Source organism: Salvelinus sp. IW2-2015, unplaced genomic scaffold (assembly GCF_002910315.2).
Source record: "Salvelinus sp. IW2-2015 unplaced genomic scaffold, ASM291031v2 Un_scaffold3156, whole genome shotgun sequence".
Lineage (NCBI taxonomy): Eukaryota > Metazoa > Chordata > Actinopteri > Salmoniformes > Salmonidae > Salvelinus > Salvelinus sp. IW2-2015.
In genome coordinates this window covers 21,015-38,323 of record NW_019944444.1, presented here as the reverse complement: position 1 = coordinate 38,323, position 17,309 = coordinate 21,015, and the positions used below count along the sequence as shown (strand labels likewise).

At 40.8% G+C, this 17,309-nt stretch overlaps 1 protein-coding gene across 2 annotated transcripts; it reads right to left on the bottom strand.

Moving 5' to 3' along the window:
• Positions 1 to 1,987: 1,987 nt before the first annotated feature.
• LOC112075438 (GTPase IMAP family member 7-like) lies at positions 1,988 to 7,065 on the bottom strand. Of its 2 annotated transcripts, none has more exons than XR_011477324.1 (2): positions 6,911 to 7,065; positions 1,988 to 2,621 (listed from the first exon to the last, which is right to left on the bottom strand). XR_011477324.1 is itself a non-coding variant. In XM_024142439.1 (2 exons), the coding sequence occupies exons 1-2, from the start codon at positions 6,933 to 6,935 to the stop codon at positions 4,251 to 4,253; spliced, it is 1,047 nt and encodes a 348-aa protein (XP_023998207.1). In that variant the 5' UTR covers positions 6,936 to 7,065; the 3' UTR covers positions 3,704 to 4,250. The 2 variants fall into 2 exon arrangements, 1 of the variants encoding a protein (XP_023998207.1); XM_024142439.1 differs by lacking the exon at positions 1,988 to 2,621 and adding an exon at positions 3,704 to 5,272.
• Between the last annotated feature and the right edge of the window lie 10,244 nt (positions 7,066 to 17,309).

Below are 17,309 nucleotides of genomic sequence, written 5' to 3'. Positions count from 1 at the left end.
ACAGAATGGGAAATAAGATGCTGGCTATTAATTATCACTTGAGATCTGGTAATGGCAGCTGCTGACCATTTTATTTGATAATTGCAGTGTGTCGCTGGTTTGTTCACTCACTTTCTACACTCTTTCTACACACAGTAGTCAGCCTCCGTCCAGAATGGCTGGGTTTATCACCCCTTTAGGGCACCACTATGGCGCCGCTGGTAGAGGGCGACTTGAGAAATGTCATGACAATGGCATGATGCAACCGGGGGACGGAGGTGCAACCTGTGAATACCACTATATTCTCTTAACTAACCCTGAATTTAGAAAAAAATAGAGCAATTCCATACAAACCTCACTACTCCCATCACCCCCACCCAAAATACGACCCACTCCCCATTCCGTCAAACCTCTCTGACCCTGTCAATCAACCTCTTCCTTTCTACATCATACATTTCACAACATAACATGGTCAACCGTTTCCTCTACTATAGTATACAGCCATTACACATTCCAGTACCATGTTTCCCTATTCATTTCAGAGGAATTCAATACCGTATGCCCTGATCTCCTCCTATACAACATAACGTCCTAATTGTGTTCCCATGACACTAATCTCCAATACTATAAAAATGTATTCCAACAATCTAACCCATGATTCTGAATCAATGTTTTAATTTCCCCTCTACACAACTGCACCTGTATATCAAAAATATAATTTCATTTTTTTTTCTGTATCTGCTGTATAATTTCATTAACTCCTGTATGAGACGGAATCCAACAGAACTGAGTTTCAGTACCATTTCTTTGTAAGCCCAACAACAGCATCATTATTTCTAACCATACATCCTGACCTTCTGGCTTTCCAGATCTTAACTGAGATAGTTTATCAAATGTCCACTAGAGGGTGACCTTGTATGTTATATTGTGTTCAAACACTGACTTGCAATACTATAAAATAGACATTGCATGTATTTACTCAGTTGAGCATTTTGGAGGAAGTCTGGTGATAGTGATAGTGAGATAGTGTAGCATTCCAGAGATAGTGTATCCAGAGATAGTGTAGCGTTCCACCTACTTGACCAGGTCATATTGGATCTTACTACGCCTGCTACAGTGCTGCTTGATACTAACTTGGTATTTTCACCAAATAGGAATGGCCCACAGTCTTTTAGAATATCAAAACTTTAAAATCATGGGACCTTACCTTTATGACCTCATGGGTTTCATAAATCCAAGAAATGTTCATTGTCCACACTATGCACAGAGGTACATTTAATTCATTTATTTGGACAATGTACAATTAAAACAGTCATCTGAAAGGACATTTTAAGCCTTGTCGCCGATATATCACATCTTTTGTAAACTTGATGGTGTTTCAGATTCATTACATTTTGTGGACATCATTGGGCCCAATAACGAGCACTGAGTTTAGTCAGCATTTATCCCTAACAACTTTATAGAAAAAGGAGGCAAGATGTCAGCAGTTACAAAACATAGAAAATCTGTTAGCAAATCAACTGAGCAGTTGTAGGAATACAGAGAGACAAGCTGTGAATCACAAGCAACGTTTAACACAGGATATGTGCTAAAAATACATACACCTTCCTTATCAACATGGAGAACAACTGATGCATGTATGTCCTCATTAACTACAGTTCACAAAGACAAGGGCTTTGGTGTAAGAGCTCTGCTTGAAGCTTTAGTTAATGTGGAATTACACGTAGGTAGGTAACAAATAGTTAATAATTCATCATCAAGAAGAGCTCCCAGAACCATGCTGTTATTTTATCGACCATGAGAAAAAAAACCTTTGGCTTAAATACAGCAATGTAGGTTAACACAGTCTCACTCAGTAGTGCAGTTCTCTGTAACTTTCACTGCTGCTTTCGGTCCAACTGCAGCTCCTAGTAGCCCAACTACTACTGCCCCTATTGGACCTGCTACTCCCCCCACTAATGCCCCTACTGCTCCCCCCACTAATACCCCTGCTACGCCCCCCCCCAGAACAGCGAGTGTGTAGAATGTTTTGCTAAATATATTAATATTTTTTTCATAAAATGTTTGCATATGGTTCTTTCCTGTTAATTGGTCTACTTTGTCTAAAAGCTCCTTGACCTGGCCTGTATTGTCTGTATCATTATTGTAGAACACATGGTAACGTCCTCCACATTTCTGAACCAGTTTCTCTAGGTTTTGGTCCACTCTGATAAACATATCTATAGTATTGTTCTTCAGTTTGTCTCCATAACTAAAGAGCACTATGGTATATTCACTGACAGAGGGACTTAACATCTTCTCCAGTGTCTCCATCACTCTCTTCTCTTGCTCTGTGAAGCGGCCCAGCTGAATGACCAGTAGGAAGGCATGGGGACCTGGTTCACACAGAGTCATGGCCCTGTTCATCTCCCCTCTCACTTCCTCCTGAGAGAGGTCACTGTTGGACAGACCTGGAGTGTCCACTACTATCACTCTCCTCCCACACACCTCTCCTTCTTGTCTCTCACTCTCCAGTGTTACTGGTTTGAAGCTGATTCTGGAATCAAACACCTTTTGGCCCAGAATGGTGTTCCCAGCTGCACTCTTCCCCACTCCACTCAGGCCAACCAACACCAGTCTCAGGCCTTGGCCAACGTCAGCTACTAAAATAAAGAGTCAGATGAGAGAAGAGCATATATAAAAAACTATATATCCTCTATTTTACGGAAGATGTCTCATGAAGCAACTCTTTTTCAAGTGAGTTATGGCCGATTAAGTATTTAGAACAGCATTGTGCATTTGATGTGTCAGTAAGTATGTAAAATAAGAAATATTAAACAGCTTACAGGCTCCTGAGTGACACAGCGGTCTAAGGCACTGCATCTAGGAACTAGAGGTGTAACTACAGACCCTGGTTCATTTCCAAAATGTATCACAACCGGCTGTGATTGGGAGTCCTATAGGGTGGCACACATTTGGCCCAGCATTGCTAGGGTTAGGCTGGGGTAGGCCATCATTTGTAAATAAGAATTTGTTCATAACTGACTTGCCTAGTTAAATAAAGGATACAAATACTTCACATTTTAACAACTACTAGTGAACATTATGAAATCAACATTACAGCAAAAGGAAACATTCTGTCATGATAATTTTATGTATTTTATACTGAGCGTATTAGTGTCTGGGTTATGCAGTCAGTAGTATTGCATGTATTTTATTCTCAGCGTATTAGTGTCTGGGTTATGCAGTCAGTAGTTATGCATGATTTTTATACTAGCGTATTAGTGTCTGGGTTATGCAGTCAGTAGTATTGCATGTATTTATATCTGAGCGTATTAGTGTCTGGGTTATGCAGTCAGTAGTATTGCATGTATTTTATACTGACGTATTAGTGTCTGGGTTATGCAGTCAGTAGTACTGCATGTATTTTATATCAGCGTATTAGTGTCTGGGTTATGCAGTCAGTAGTACTGCATGTATTTTATACTGAGCGTTTAGTGTCTGGGTTATGCAGTCAGTAGTACTGCATGTATTTTATACTCAGCGTATTAGTGTCTGGGTTATGCGGTCAGTAGTACTGCATGTATTTTATACTCAGCGTATTAGTGGTCTGGGTTATGCGGTCAGTAGTACTGCATGTATTTTATACTGAGCGTATTAGTGTCTGGGTTATGCAGTCAGTAGTATTGCATGTATTTTCTTTTCTTGTATCAAATACAAAAAAACAAACACATCTTTACTTGTTTATTTTTTGTATCACACATTATTATAATTGTATGTTTAGTCATTTAGCAGAGTTGCTTACAGTTAGTACATTCATCTACATTTTAGTCATTTAGCTGACGCTCTTATCCAGAGCGACTTACAGGAGCAATTAGAGTTCGGTGCCTTGCTCAAGGGCACATTGTCAGATCTTTTCAACTAGTTGGCACAGGGATTCAAACCAGCGACCTTTCAGTAACTGGCCCAACACACTTATCCGCTAGGCTACCTGCATCTCTCGCACACACATGCACTCACACACATTTTAAAAACGTTTATTCTTTACTTATTTCCAACACAATTCATTTGACGTGTTATCATCTTGCAATAAGAAAATATTCAAGGTAAAAGATACATTTGATGTTTAAATGAGCATTTGGTGGCTTAGCAATCAATTAGTACAACATTAACATTAATTGTAATGAATAGCCAGGAGGACAATGAACAAAATCTGTCATTTTTAAGAATACATTATTTTCATAATTACGCCAAACCAATGATAGATGGTGGTGGAGTAATGTTACACATTCTCATTGTATAATGCATTGTTCTGGTGAAGTTCCCATGAAAGCTGCTCCACCTCCTATTCCAAGTCCTACAACTCCCCCTAGTACTGCACCCACTGGACCCAATGCAGCCCCTCCCACTGCTCCTTGCAGAGCCGAGCCAATTACACCTGATCCAAGTGCAGCAGCAGCAGCAGCTGTGGAGACTACCAATACACGTTTAATGAATGTGTTACTTTCCTCAGCTTTCTTTCTAGCTTCTCCTTCCTGACGCTGTTTCAGTTCTTCTTCAGCTTCCTTCAGAGCATCTCCTTTATGTTTTTCCTTCAGTTCCTCCATCTCTCTGTGATTCTTCTCTTTATTCTCTTTCAGGATCCTCTCTTTCTCCTCTTCAATCTCTCTCTCAGCCTCCTGGAACATCTCATTGGAGTAGAAGTTTCCTCTATTCCAATTTACCATTTTTCTTATCTTCTCAAGCAGCTTAGTAACCTGAGTGTGATTTTTGCATTCGTTGTCTTCATTGTTGTTGAAGACATGACATCCCCCATTACAAACCTGGACCAAATCATGAAGATCTTTGTTCCTGTGCAAAAAGTCTTCAATTGTTTTTGTCTTCTTTCCTGTTTTCGCCTCCAGTAGATCTCCATGAGTGAAGAGCACAATTGTATAGTTTGCTGACTGTTTTCCAAAAGTTTTCTGAAGGATCTCCACTGTGTCCTTCTCTTCTTTTGTGAATCTACCCAGCTGGAGCACTATGAGAAACACATGGGGACCAGGAGCAGAGAAGGAGATGCACCTCTTGATCTCCAGCAGTATCTCATCTTGGGTGTAGTTGGTGTCAAACAAGCCTGGGGTATCAACAACAGCTACACGCTGCCCATCTACTTCTCCTATGATCTTGGCACATTTGGTTGTCACAGAGGAGGGAGCTATATCTGAAATAAAATAATCTCTCCCCAGGATGGTGTTTCCTGCTGCACTCTTTCCAACTCCAGTCTTCCCAACCAGAATAATCCTCAGCTGATTTTGTGTCTGCTGTTGGAGTTCTGTTGGATTAATAAATGGAAACTGTTACCTTTTTAAGTCATCTAGTCTTCATGTACCACTTGTTAGCACATTTTGAGGAACGGCACATTGTTTTCAGTTTCACACTTCTTGACACCAAGCAATACTTCATGATCTGCACAAAATAATCTGAAAGCATCGAGTATATGTGCACTAAACATGCAGTGTGGGGCAAGCTATTCTGAAAATATAGTTTACCAAGTTACCAATTTCTTCACACTGGAAGCAGAAATATCGGCCTAGTTTGTTTAATTAACTTAAGTTATTTAAAAAAAGTAGTTCATAACATTTTAATCTGAAATGTCATATAATACAAAGGTAAGAACACATCACTCTGCAGTCAGATGTTACATTGTAGAGTTACACTCGGTACCAGTAACCCCTGTATATAGCCTCATTATTGCTATTTTATTGTTACTTTTTTAAACTTTAGTTTATTAAATAAATATTTTCTTAAATCTTATTTTTCTTAAAACTGCATTGTTGGTTAAGGGCTTGTAAGTAAGCATTTCATGGTAAAGTCTACACCTGTTGTCTTCGGTGCATGTGACAAAACAATTTGATGTGATTTGATCTGTGTGACAGCCGGTTTAGCCCAGTAAGAAAAGAAAACATGTGTGGGTAGTTCCAATATCCAGCTACACTGCTACATGGCATAAAAGTACTACTGAAAATATAGCATTTTTTAAATTAGTTAAACTACCAACAAACTACTGTGAACTAGTCTCAAACACTGTCAACATGTAATCGTAAATGTAATTAACTATAGTTCTGTTTTTGCTAAGATGACGACCAATAAAAATAACAAAACTCTTGGTGTTACTTTTTTATCAATGATAGGCCACAGTACAAAAAAACAATTTTCCTTTTTAGAATCATAATAGCTCGTGAGAAAGATAAAAAATAGATCTCTGTCTTAAACACAGATGTCCAATCAGTGTATAAAAGTATAAAATCCCAAATAATCTAAAAAATAAAAGTACTATATCTAATTCACAGGAGTTTGGTGGTACCTTAATTGTGGAGCATGGGCTAGTGGTAATGACTGGAGCGGAGTTGGTGAAATGGAATCAAAGCCATTTCATTTGCTCCTTTCCAGCCATGATTATGAGCCGTTCTCCCTTCAGCAGCCTCATGTGATGTAACTAGAATCTCAACGTCTCAAATTAAGTGTTACCTAAAGTATTTATAAAAATTATCTGTTTCAACTTTTTTAATGAGTTACTACACTGACTATAATATAATGTAACTAATAATCTTGAAAAAGTAAAGCAGTGGGGTAACATTAAATAAATGCTCCCCACTGCTGTACATCGTTATATTTCTAGAGTACATATAATTTAACTTCTTTGATATAGGGGGCAGCATTTTCACTTTTGGATGAATTGCGTGCCCATAGTGAACTACCTCCTACTCTGTCCCAGATGCTAATATATGCATATTATTATTACTTTTGGATAGAAAACACTCTGAAGTTTCTAAAACAGTTTGAATGATGTCTGTTGATCATGATCACCAATACCCTTGGTGATACCCACAATACCCACATGATCAACAATACCCTTCTATTTCAAATAATTTAGTTCAGTTCCCATCTTTGTACACTAAAGGCTACTCACCAGACTGATAACCTTTGCTGTTCATGTTTGGAGTGAAGATCTGTCAGTCTCAAGCCCTGTGTGAGAGTAGTAGTAGTAATAGTAGTAGTAGTAGTAGTAGTAGTAACAATAGGAATAGTAGTAGTAGTAGTCGTTTCTATACTCTTGTAAGGATACTAAAGAGACACAGGGTGAGAATAGGTCAGCCCACTTGTTTTATACAGGATCTCTGAAGTGCCCACCCATTGACACACCCCTAGGCTTTCTCTTACTGAAATCCTTTTCCACTAGTTAGTTTCACACATTGTTCTGCAACAAATCACAACTCAAGTGTGTGATGAGAGACGGTTATGCCCTAAACAAACAGTGAGTGTATGACTACTGGCTCTCTGCCACCTGAAACACAACAATGGTTTGTTCCGCACACCCTCCCAATAACCACCATGAAACTGTGTTATAATTCAATCTGAACATACTAGTTCATGTCTGAAAGAAACCATAACAAAGCGGACATCTCGCCTGTTTTGGCAAAGAGCTGAACAAGATGCCTGACCAACATTGTTAAAAGACCCACACAAAGGTTCCATTTAACTGAAGTGTCTGTGTGATGAGAGACGGTTATGCCCTAAACAAACAGTGAGTGTTTGACTACTGGCTCTCTGCCACCTGAAACACAACAATGGTTTCTGTTCCGCACACCCTCCCAATAACCACCAGTCCCAATAACCACCATGAAACTATGTTTTAATTCAATCTGAACATACAGCGCCTTGCAAAAGTATTCATCCCCCTTGGTGTTTATCCTATTTTGTTGCATTACAACCTGTAATTTAAACAGATTTTTATTTGGATTTCATTTAATGGACATACACAAAATAGTCCAAATTGGTAAAGTGAAATGAAAAAAATTACTTGTTTCCAAAACTTATGAAAAATAAGAAACGGAAAAGTGCTGCGTGCTTATGTATTCACCCCCTTTGCTATGAAGCCCCTAAATAAGATCTGGTGCAACCAATTACCTTTAGAAATCACATAATTAGTTAAATAAAGTCCACCGGTGTACAATCTAAGTGTCACATGATCTCAGTATAGATACACCTGTTTTGAAAGGCCCCTGAGTCTGCAACACCACTAAGCAAGGGGCACCACCAAGCAAGCGGCACCATGAAGACCAAGGAGCTCACCAAACAGGTCAGGGACATAGTTGTGGAGAAGTGCAGATATGGGTTGGGTTATTAAAAAATATCCAAAACTTTGAACGTCCCACGGAGCACCATTATATCCTTTATTAAAATATGGAAAGAATATGGCACCACAATAAACCTACCAAGAGAGGGCCGCCCACGAAAACTCACGGACCAGGCAAGGAGGGTATTAATCAGAGAGGCAACAAAGAGACCAAAGATAACCCTGAAGGAGCTTCAAAGCTCCACAGCGGAGATTGGAGTCTCTGTCCATAGGACCACTTTAAGCCATACATTCCACAGAGCTAGGCTTTACGGAAGAGTGGCCAGAAAAAAGCTATTGCTTAAAGAAAAAAATAAGCAAACATGTTAGGTGTTCGCCAAAAGGCATGTGGGAGACTCCCCAAACATATCGAAGAAGGTACTCTGGTCAGATGAGACTAAAATGTAGCTTTTTGGCCATCAAGGAAAACACTATGTCTGGCGCAAACCCAACACCTCTCATCACCCCGAGAACACCATGCCCACAGTGAAGCATCGGCAGGTACTGGGAAACTGGTCAGAATTGAAGAAATGATGGATGGCGCGAAATACAGGGAAATTCATGAGGGAAACCTGTTTCGCTCTTTCAGAGATTTGAGACTGGGACGGAGGTTCACCTTCCAGCAGGACAATGACCCTGAGCATACTGCTAAAGCAACACTCAAGTGGTTTAAGGGGAAACATTTACATGTCTTGGAATGGAATGGCCTAGTCAAAACCCAGACCTCAATCCAATTGAGAATCGGTGGTGTGACTTAAAGATTGCTGTAACCAGCTGAACCTATCCAACTTGAAGGAGCTGAAGCAGTTTTGCCATGAAGAATGGGCAAACATCCCAGTGGCTAGATGTGCCAAGTTTATAGAGACGTACCCCAAGAGACTTGCAGCTGTAATTGCTGCAAAAGGTGGATCTACAAAGTATTGACTTTGGGTGATTGAATAGTTATGCACGCTCAAGTTGAGTTTTTTTTTATTATTTCTGGTTTGTTTCACAATAAAAAATATTTTGCATCTTCAAAGTTGTTTGCATGTTCTGTAAATCAAATGATACAAACCCCCAAAAATCTATTTTAATTCCAGGTTGTAAGGCAACAAAATAAGAAAAATGCCAAGGGGGGTGAATACTTTTGCAAGACACCGTGCCAGTTCATGCCTGACATAAACCATAACAAATCGGACATCTCACCTCTGTTTTGGCAAAGAGCTGAACGGGCCTGGAGAAATGTAACTATTCTCAAATTCATAGACAGAGCGATGACAAGTTTATGTTTTTGGTTCTGATGGGGTACGACAGTTGAAAGAAGCTCACGAGGCATTTATAAGTTGCATTGCCTTGAGAAAGTATTCATACCCTTTGACTTATTCCACATTTTGTTGTGTTACAGCCTGAATTCAAAATGGATTAAATATGTTTTTTTATTATAATTTTTTATTTTTATCCCCTTTTCTCCCCAATTTTTCGTGGTATCCAATTGCTAGTAATTACTATCTTGTCTCATCGCTACAACACCTGTACGGGCTCGGGAGAGACAAAGGTCGAAAGCCATGCATCCTCCGAAACACAACCCAACCAAGCCGCACTGCTTCTTAACACAGCGCGCCGCCTGGGAGCGAACCCAGTCTCTGGTGGCACAGCTAGCGCCGCGATGCAGTGCCCTATACAACTGCGCCACCTGGGAGGCCACTAAATATTTGTTTTTACTCACCCATCGACACACAATACCCCCATAATGACAAAGTGAAAACATGTTTCTAGAATTATTTTCTAATTTATTGAAAATTAAATACTGAGATATCTCATTTACATACGTATTCACACCAAATCAAATTGTATTTATTTTATTGGTCACATATACATGGTTAGCAGATGTTATTGCGAGTGGAGCGAAATGCTTTTGAGTCATTCATGTTAGAATCACCTTTGGCAGTGATTACAGCTGTGAGTCTTTCTGGGTAAGTCTCTAAGAGCTTTATGCACCTCGATTGTACAATATTTGCACATTATTATTAAATGTATAATAAGCTGTAGCATGCATTATGCAAAAAGCTAGCAACAAAATATGTTTTTGCAGTATTGTCATTTACAGTAAAATGGCAGCCAAAACTAAGGAGTGACAGATTTAATTATTAACTTCTTAATGACACATTGCCAACAGTCTCTCTGCCTCTGGAACATTATTGTGTGGCACAGCCTTTAAAAAACAATATTTTTTTTTCTTGTCAAAGTATTGTTCTGCCTTCTCTCTGACTTCCTCACAAAACACCCGAAGGTGTGATATGAGAGACAGGAGGGGTGATATGAGAGATAGGATGGGGTGATAGGAGAGACAGGAGGGATGATATGAGAGATAGGATGGGGTGATAGGAGAGACAGGAGGGGTGATAGGAAAGACAGGAGGGGTGATAGGAGGGACAGGAGGGGTGATAGGGGGGGCGGTGGCAGGGACAGGAGATGTGAAATCACATGATTTCATGAGAAAATGTGTCTACAGTGAAGGTGTGTAATGCACGTTGAGGTGTCCTTGGATGAATATCAACAAGATGCATGACCAACATTGTTAAAATACTACCACAAAGGTTCCATCTAACTGAAGTGTCTGTTTGATAAGAGACAGTTATGCACTAAACAAACATTGAGTGTATGACTACTGCTCTTTGCCACCTGGAACACAACAATAGTTTCTGTTCCTCACCTTCCAAATAACCACCATGAAACTGTGTTTTATTTCAATCTGAACATACCAGTTTTTGCCTGAAAGAAAATTTAACAAAGCGGACACCTCGCCTCTGTTTTAGAAGCTACTGATAGGCTAATTGACAACATTTGAGTCAATTGGAGGTGCACCTCTGGATATATTTCAAGGCCTACCTTCAAACGCAGTGCCTCTTTTCTTGACATCATGGGAAAATCAAAAGAAATCAGCCAAGACATCAGAAAAGAAATTGTAGACCTCCACAATTCTGGTTCATCCTTTGAAGCAATTTCCAAATGCCTGAAGGTACCACGTTCATCTGTACAAACAATAGTATGTAAGCATAAACACCATGGGACCACGCAGCCATCATACTGCTCAGGAAGGAGACTCGTTCTGTCTCCTAGAGGTGAACGTACTTTGGTGCGAGAAGAGCAAATCAATCCCAGAACAACAGCAAAGGACCTTGTGAAGATGCTGGAGGAAACAGGTACAAAAATATCTATATCCACAGTAAAACGCGTCCTATATTGACATATCCTGAAAGGCCGCTCAGCAAGGAAGAAGCCACTGCTCCAAAACCGCCATAAAAAAGACAGACTACGGTTTGCAACTGCACATGGGGACAAAGATCATACTTTTTGGAGAAATGTCCTCTGGTCTGATGGAACAAAAATAGAACTGTTTGGCCATAATGACCATTGTTATGTTCGGAGGTATAAGAGGGAGGCTTGCAAGCCGAAGAACACCATCCCAACCGTGAAGCACGGGGGTGGCAGCATCATGATGCGGGGGTGCTTTGCTGCAGGAGGGACTGGTGCACCTCACAAAATAGATGGCATAATGATGCAGGACAATTATGCTGCTATATTGAAACAACATCTCAAGACATCAGTCAGGAAGTTAAAGTTAGTTCGCAAATGGGTCTTCCAAATGGACAATGACCCCAAGCATACTTCCAGATGTGGCAAAATGGCTTAAGGACAACAAAGTCAAGGTATTGGAGTGGCCATCACAAAGCCTTGACCTCAATCCTATAGAAAGGCAATTCTTACTAGGATTAAATGTCAGGAATTGTAAAAAACTGAGTTAAAATATATTTGGCTAAGGTGTATGTAAACTTCCGACTTCAACTGTACATGTGCTGTAGTTATTACCATGCATGAAATCCCCACATTGTAGCCTGTACATTGAATATATTCACTGATCATATACTTTTTCTTGGGAAATAAAGGTGCGGTTCAGGTATGAATCTCTGAGACATTATTTTTCAGTCATATCAAACTCCATTCTTTGAATGATGCTGTGTCTACATGTATGTATTACAATTAGACACGTCAACAGTGTTTACCACTCCAGCTCCTTGGACATCAATGATTATACATTGTAACTATGCAATAGACTAGAAACATGATTGATTTGTATTTCATATATACAGAAAAAAAACAATGCATATCTAACTCCCTTCATCTGCATTAATCTGAGGAGAGGATAGTATTTCAATTATATACTTTATTTCAACCAGTGACGAATGTGAAACGCTTTATTGATATAAGTTCATTATTCAGGTGTTATAAATACATAAATGCATTATAATTATGATAATTGTAATATTATATTATAAATACAAGTTCAAACTGTTCTTCAATGCACATATGGTGTGCATTATAATCCGAGGAAGAAAGACGAGGTGGGGAGAGACGTGTAGAAGACAGAAAGGGAAAGAGGTAAGAACTTCGCAGACAGCATATGATTCATGAATTACAGTGCTACCCTAATATTCTCTCAGTTCATCACAATTGCAGTGTCTCCTAACCAGCCTTGGGCCCTCAGTTGGCCCGAAGGTTATCTTAAGAGCAGGTGAGGTGGCGATGACGGGACTGGCTTCCTCTCTCACATCAAAACGTACCTGCAGACGCGTGACAGATGGATAGAGAGAGTATGATTAATTACTTCTTAAGGCTAGGGGGCAGTATTCGGAAGTTTGGATGACTGAGGTGCCCAAAGTAAACTGCCTGTTACTCAGGCCCAGAACCTAGGATATGCATATGAATGGTAGTATTGGATAGGAAACACTCTACAGTTTCTGAAACTGTTAAATATTGTCTGTGAATATAACAGAAATGATATGGCAGGCAAAAACCCGAGGACAATCCATCCAGAATATATATTTTTTTAGCTCACCACCGATTACAATGGCTGTCTAAGTGAATATAAAAGGAAAGCCTCCCAGATTGCAGGTCCTAGGGCTTTCACTAGATGTCAACAGTCTTTGAAAGAGTTTCAGGCTTGTTTTTGGAAAAATTAGCTACAATTTGTAGTTTTTCTAAGTGGCTTCCATTTTGGCTGTAGTGTTTGTAGCGCGTTCCGGTGAGGGCACGCACATTGATATTTATCTCCGGTAATGAACATACTATTCTTCGTCTTAAATTTTATCGTTTATTCACGTATTAGGGTACCTGAGGATTGATTAGAAACATTGTTTGACTTGTTTGGACGAAGTTTATTGGTAACGTTTGCGATTCATTTTGTATGCATTTTGAACGAGGGAAAGCGGTGGATTACTGAATGAAGCGCGCCAACTAAACAGACTTTTTTGGGATATTAAGGACTTTATCGAACAAAACGACCATTTGTGATGTAGCTGGGACCCTTTGGATTGCAACCAGAGGAAGATCATCAAAGGTAAGTGATTTATTTTATCGCTATTTCTGACTTTCGTGACGCCTCTGCCTGGTTGGAAAATGTTTTTACTGCTTTTGTGTGCTGGGCGTTGTCCTCAGATAATCGCATGGTTTGCTTTCGCCGTAAAGCCTTTTTGAAATCTGAAGAAGAGACTGTTATTGTGTGCGTGTGGTCTCACCTGGGGCCTGTTGCACAAAAGTAGAATTAAGACATCCGGGATAAATGACTCAGCTGAGCTCAATGAAGCCAAAACATGTGTGTCCAGGCTTAATTGGTTGCACAAAGACCAAGCCAGGATGAGCAGACACGGATTCATTAAGCCAGGTGAAACCAATCCTGGATAGGTGCGCGCTCACGGCTCACTCAAATAGACCCCGCCACAGATCACAGATTAACTGATTTACCATGGCAACTAGAGCCGCGTACTTTTCCCCGTCGGAAGCACAAATCCTCATGGAGGCATACGAGGAGGTAAAAGATATAATTAAGAAGAAAGGCAACACCGCCACAGTGATAAAGCAAATTCTACAAGATGGAAAGCACAGAATCCAAGCATATTATACAAAATGATACATACACATTCAAAGGTCTGTATATAACACACCCTGCATGTCTGCACACTAAAATAAATGCAGGACAAATCCATACCCATCAACTGAACAGACAACTGAATGGATGCAGTAGCCTCCCTGCAGCCTTGTATTACACACAGTATACCGCACAAACATCATAAGAGGCCAAATTCGTCAAAAAACGAACCCAAAAAACCCAAATTCCTCTGCCACCGCAGGACATATTTAACCAAAATTGAAAGCAAACATACTAACTAAAATAATTCAACACATATTGGTCCTCAGCAGCCGACCACTGTCGTCATCAGGGAAGATTGCCGGATTGTCCCAGTCCATGGCTGGTGGCACTCTGGGGGCCCTCTCCTTCCTCAGGCAGGCCACATTGTGGAGGACAGCACAAGCCACAGTAATATCACATGCCCTAACAGGGCTGACCCTTAATTTGTGAAGGCAGTGAAAGCGTGCCTTCAGGAGGCCAAAGGTCATTTCAACCTCTGGCCCTGGTCCTGGCATGGGCATGGTTGTAGGCCTGCTGTGCTTCCTGGGGGTCTGTGAAAGGTGTCAGGAGAAAAGGCTGGCAGCCATACCCCCTGTCTCCAGCAACACACCAGAGAATTCACCTGTCACACAAAATCTCATCATTACTACCTCATAACATAGTGATATTCTTGACACAGCCATGATGGTTATAATAGGGGTTGTGTGGCTTACCTTGTGATAGGCACTGATAGATTTTCAGAGGCCCGAAGATTCTGGAGTCATGGACTGAGCCAGGCACATTTTGCCACAAACATTGCTGATCACACAGTCAGCATTGCAGACATCTGAAATCATAAGATGAGGAATATTACACCAATCAATGCACATCACTGGCAATGCAGATGTTCGTCAATGGACAATATCAAAAGTTATGTTCACCTGAACATTAATGCTGTGAAAGGATTTCCTATTCAACAAATCGGCCTCATGGGCACTGAGGGGGCTTTTATCCTTATGTGTGTGCAGTCCACTGCACCAATGACATTGGGGAAACCTGTCACACAAAGTAATGAGTATCCTACTATGTAGTTAACAGTTGTCCTGTAATTTGTAGATCCTCTTACCTGCAATCCTATAGAACTCCTCTTTGATGTCACAGAGTCTTCTGTGGCCAGGGAAGGAGATGAAGACATCTGCTAATGCTTTGATAGCCAGAACACACACTCCTTATTGTGGCGGCAAATTGTGGCCTTGTTCAGCTGTTCTGCATCCCCCACTGAGTACAGGAAGGCTCCCACTAGCAAAAAAGCGGCAAGGCCACACAAACCATTTGCTCCACACTCAGTGCATGGCTCCGTGCAGTGCGGTGCTTAATCCTGGGACCCAGTAATCTGCATAGATACCTGATGCCATCTGCAGAAAACCTGTTCTTTCAATATAGATGGTCATCAGGGAAGGCCAGTGGTCCAACCGGTCCCTGAAGACCCTTTCTCGCCTGAAGGCTCTCCTCAGCACAAGTGCTTCTCCTCCACCACATCTCGCACGAATGGGCATGCCATTGTCAGAGCAGAAAGGAACACACAATTTTGGGCCTTCATATGGCTAGTGGCCACACCTGGTGCTGGGGGGTGGGCAAAAGAGGGGATGCCTTATAACGATGACTTGGTTGTACTGATTGCTGGGAAAATAAAAAAAAACCTTAGAAAGATGCCACCGTCCCTGTGTGCTCACAATAAGAGCTCATATGTCATGGCTCACTTGACTTTACGAGAATATACCTAATTTTTTATTTGAGCTGTGTCATCTTTCTTGGAGCTGGGGAGGGAAAGAAAAATAATGATTAATACATTTGTGTTACAGTTAGCATACAGTGTACATTGAAGGCATATCTCACCTCCCTCTCAGTTTTTTTATTTCAAGGTCCAGTTTCCTAATTGTCCTCTTTTTATGTTCGACTCCAGTGCAAGATTTTCCATCTTTTTCTTCTGTACTGAGTGTCTATGTCTGCCAGTTCTATTTGGCGCCGGAGGTGGTTGCCATACAACTTTCTGATAGCTTGTGGCTCTGTGAACACAATACAATTAGCGCAGCTGGAATTTGCAGGATGTGGTGTCCTTTTATTAATACGCACTATGTTGCCAGGCTGGTTTTTCCCACTGTATAGCATCTGGGTCCTGTAAAAGAAATTAGATTTTTTGATTTTGATGAGGACTCCTCACCATTGTAGAGTAAATAGCACTTTCACAGGTCTTAACATGATACCTCATGCCTTCTGAATCCAAGAGATGGTCTCCTCCTCTCAGGCGTCTCCATCATGTTGCTGTTTGCTGCTGCCACTGGGGCCTTCACCCTATCACCATTTAATCGGACCTTCATATTTGAAGCTAGTCAGACCAGCATGCCAGGCCTACAGTTCATCCTTGATGGAAGTACTCACTGATTCAGCATCGTCTGTGCTGGTGCGTGACTCTAACAGGAACACAGGCTGCAGACACGCAAGGCAATAGGTAAACCAAGTCAGACAGTCCAATTGATTAATATGAATGTGTTGTATCCCATGTAGAGATGGAAGGACATACTTGAATGAAAGCGGGTGGCATCTTGGAGAACCTATGCTCGTCTCTTCTCCCCCGGGATCCCTCTAAGACGGGCCTGCCTTTATTAGCTCCCAAGGCCATTGTCCTCTGCTGGGTAAGGTCAGCCTTTGGTGACCCACCACCCGTGCCTTGTCTGCTGGGTAGTCTTTTTCAGCTGCATAACAACAGTACCAGACAATGTGTGAGCAGGCACCTTCTGGGTACAATATGATGCTTGTGCTTTGTTAAATATTAAGTCAGGGACCATACCATTCTGCAGAATGTTCTCTTTGTATTTGATTTTTGACCTGCGCACATTGTCCGTTGGCCGCTTCATGTTATCTACTACACACACACACACACCACACACACATTTAATGGGTCACACTGCAAAAAAATTACTTGTATTTGTTGTCTTGTTTTCAGTAAAAATACAAAAAATTTATCCATAGCTTTATACAGTGGTGATTGTGAGTTACTTTCACCATATTCCACTCATACTGCAGTGCATTTCAATTAAAAATTTAACCGTTTCCTAATTACCAGTAGCAACTGCATGTTTTGGAAGCATGTTGAATTAAATATTTGAATTGTAATTGTTGATGATTTCAAGCGGAGCGGTGAGTGTGTAATATGTGCACTACTTACGGCATTCAGGGGTCTGCAATACTTTGCCCACGCTTTTTCTC

What these genes read in the sequence shown, in the direction of transcription:
- LOC112075438 (XM_024142439.1), bottom strand. Translation starts at nt 6,935, where the DNA reads ATGAACAGCAAAGGTTATCAGTCTG. An exon ending in CAGCAAAGGTTATCAGTCTG is followed by an intron (nt 5,273 to 6,910) that starts GTGAGTAGCCTT and finishes TTAATCCAACAG; the next exon opens with AACTCCAACAGCAGACACAA.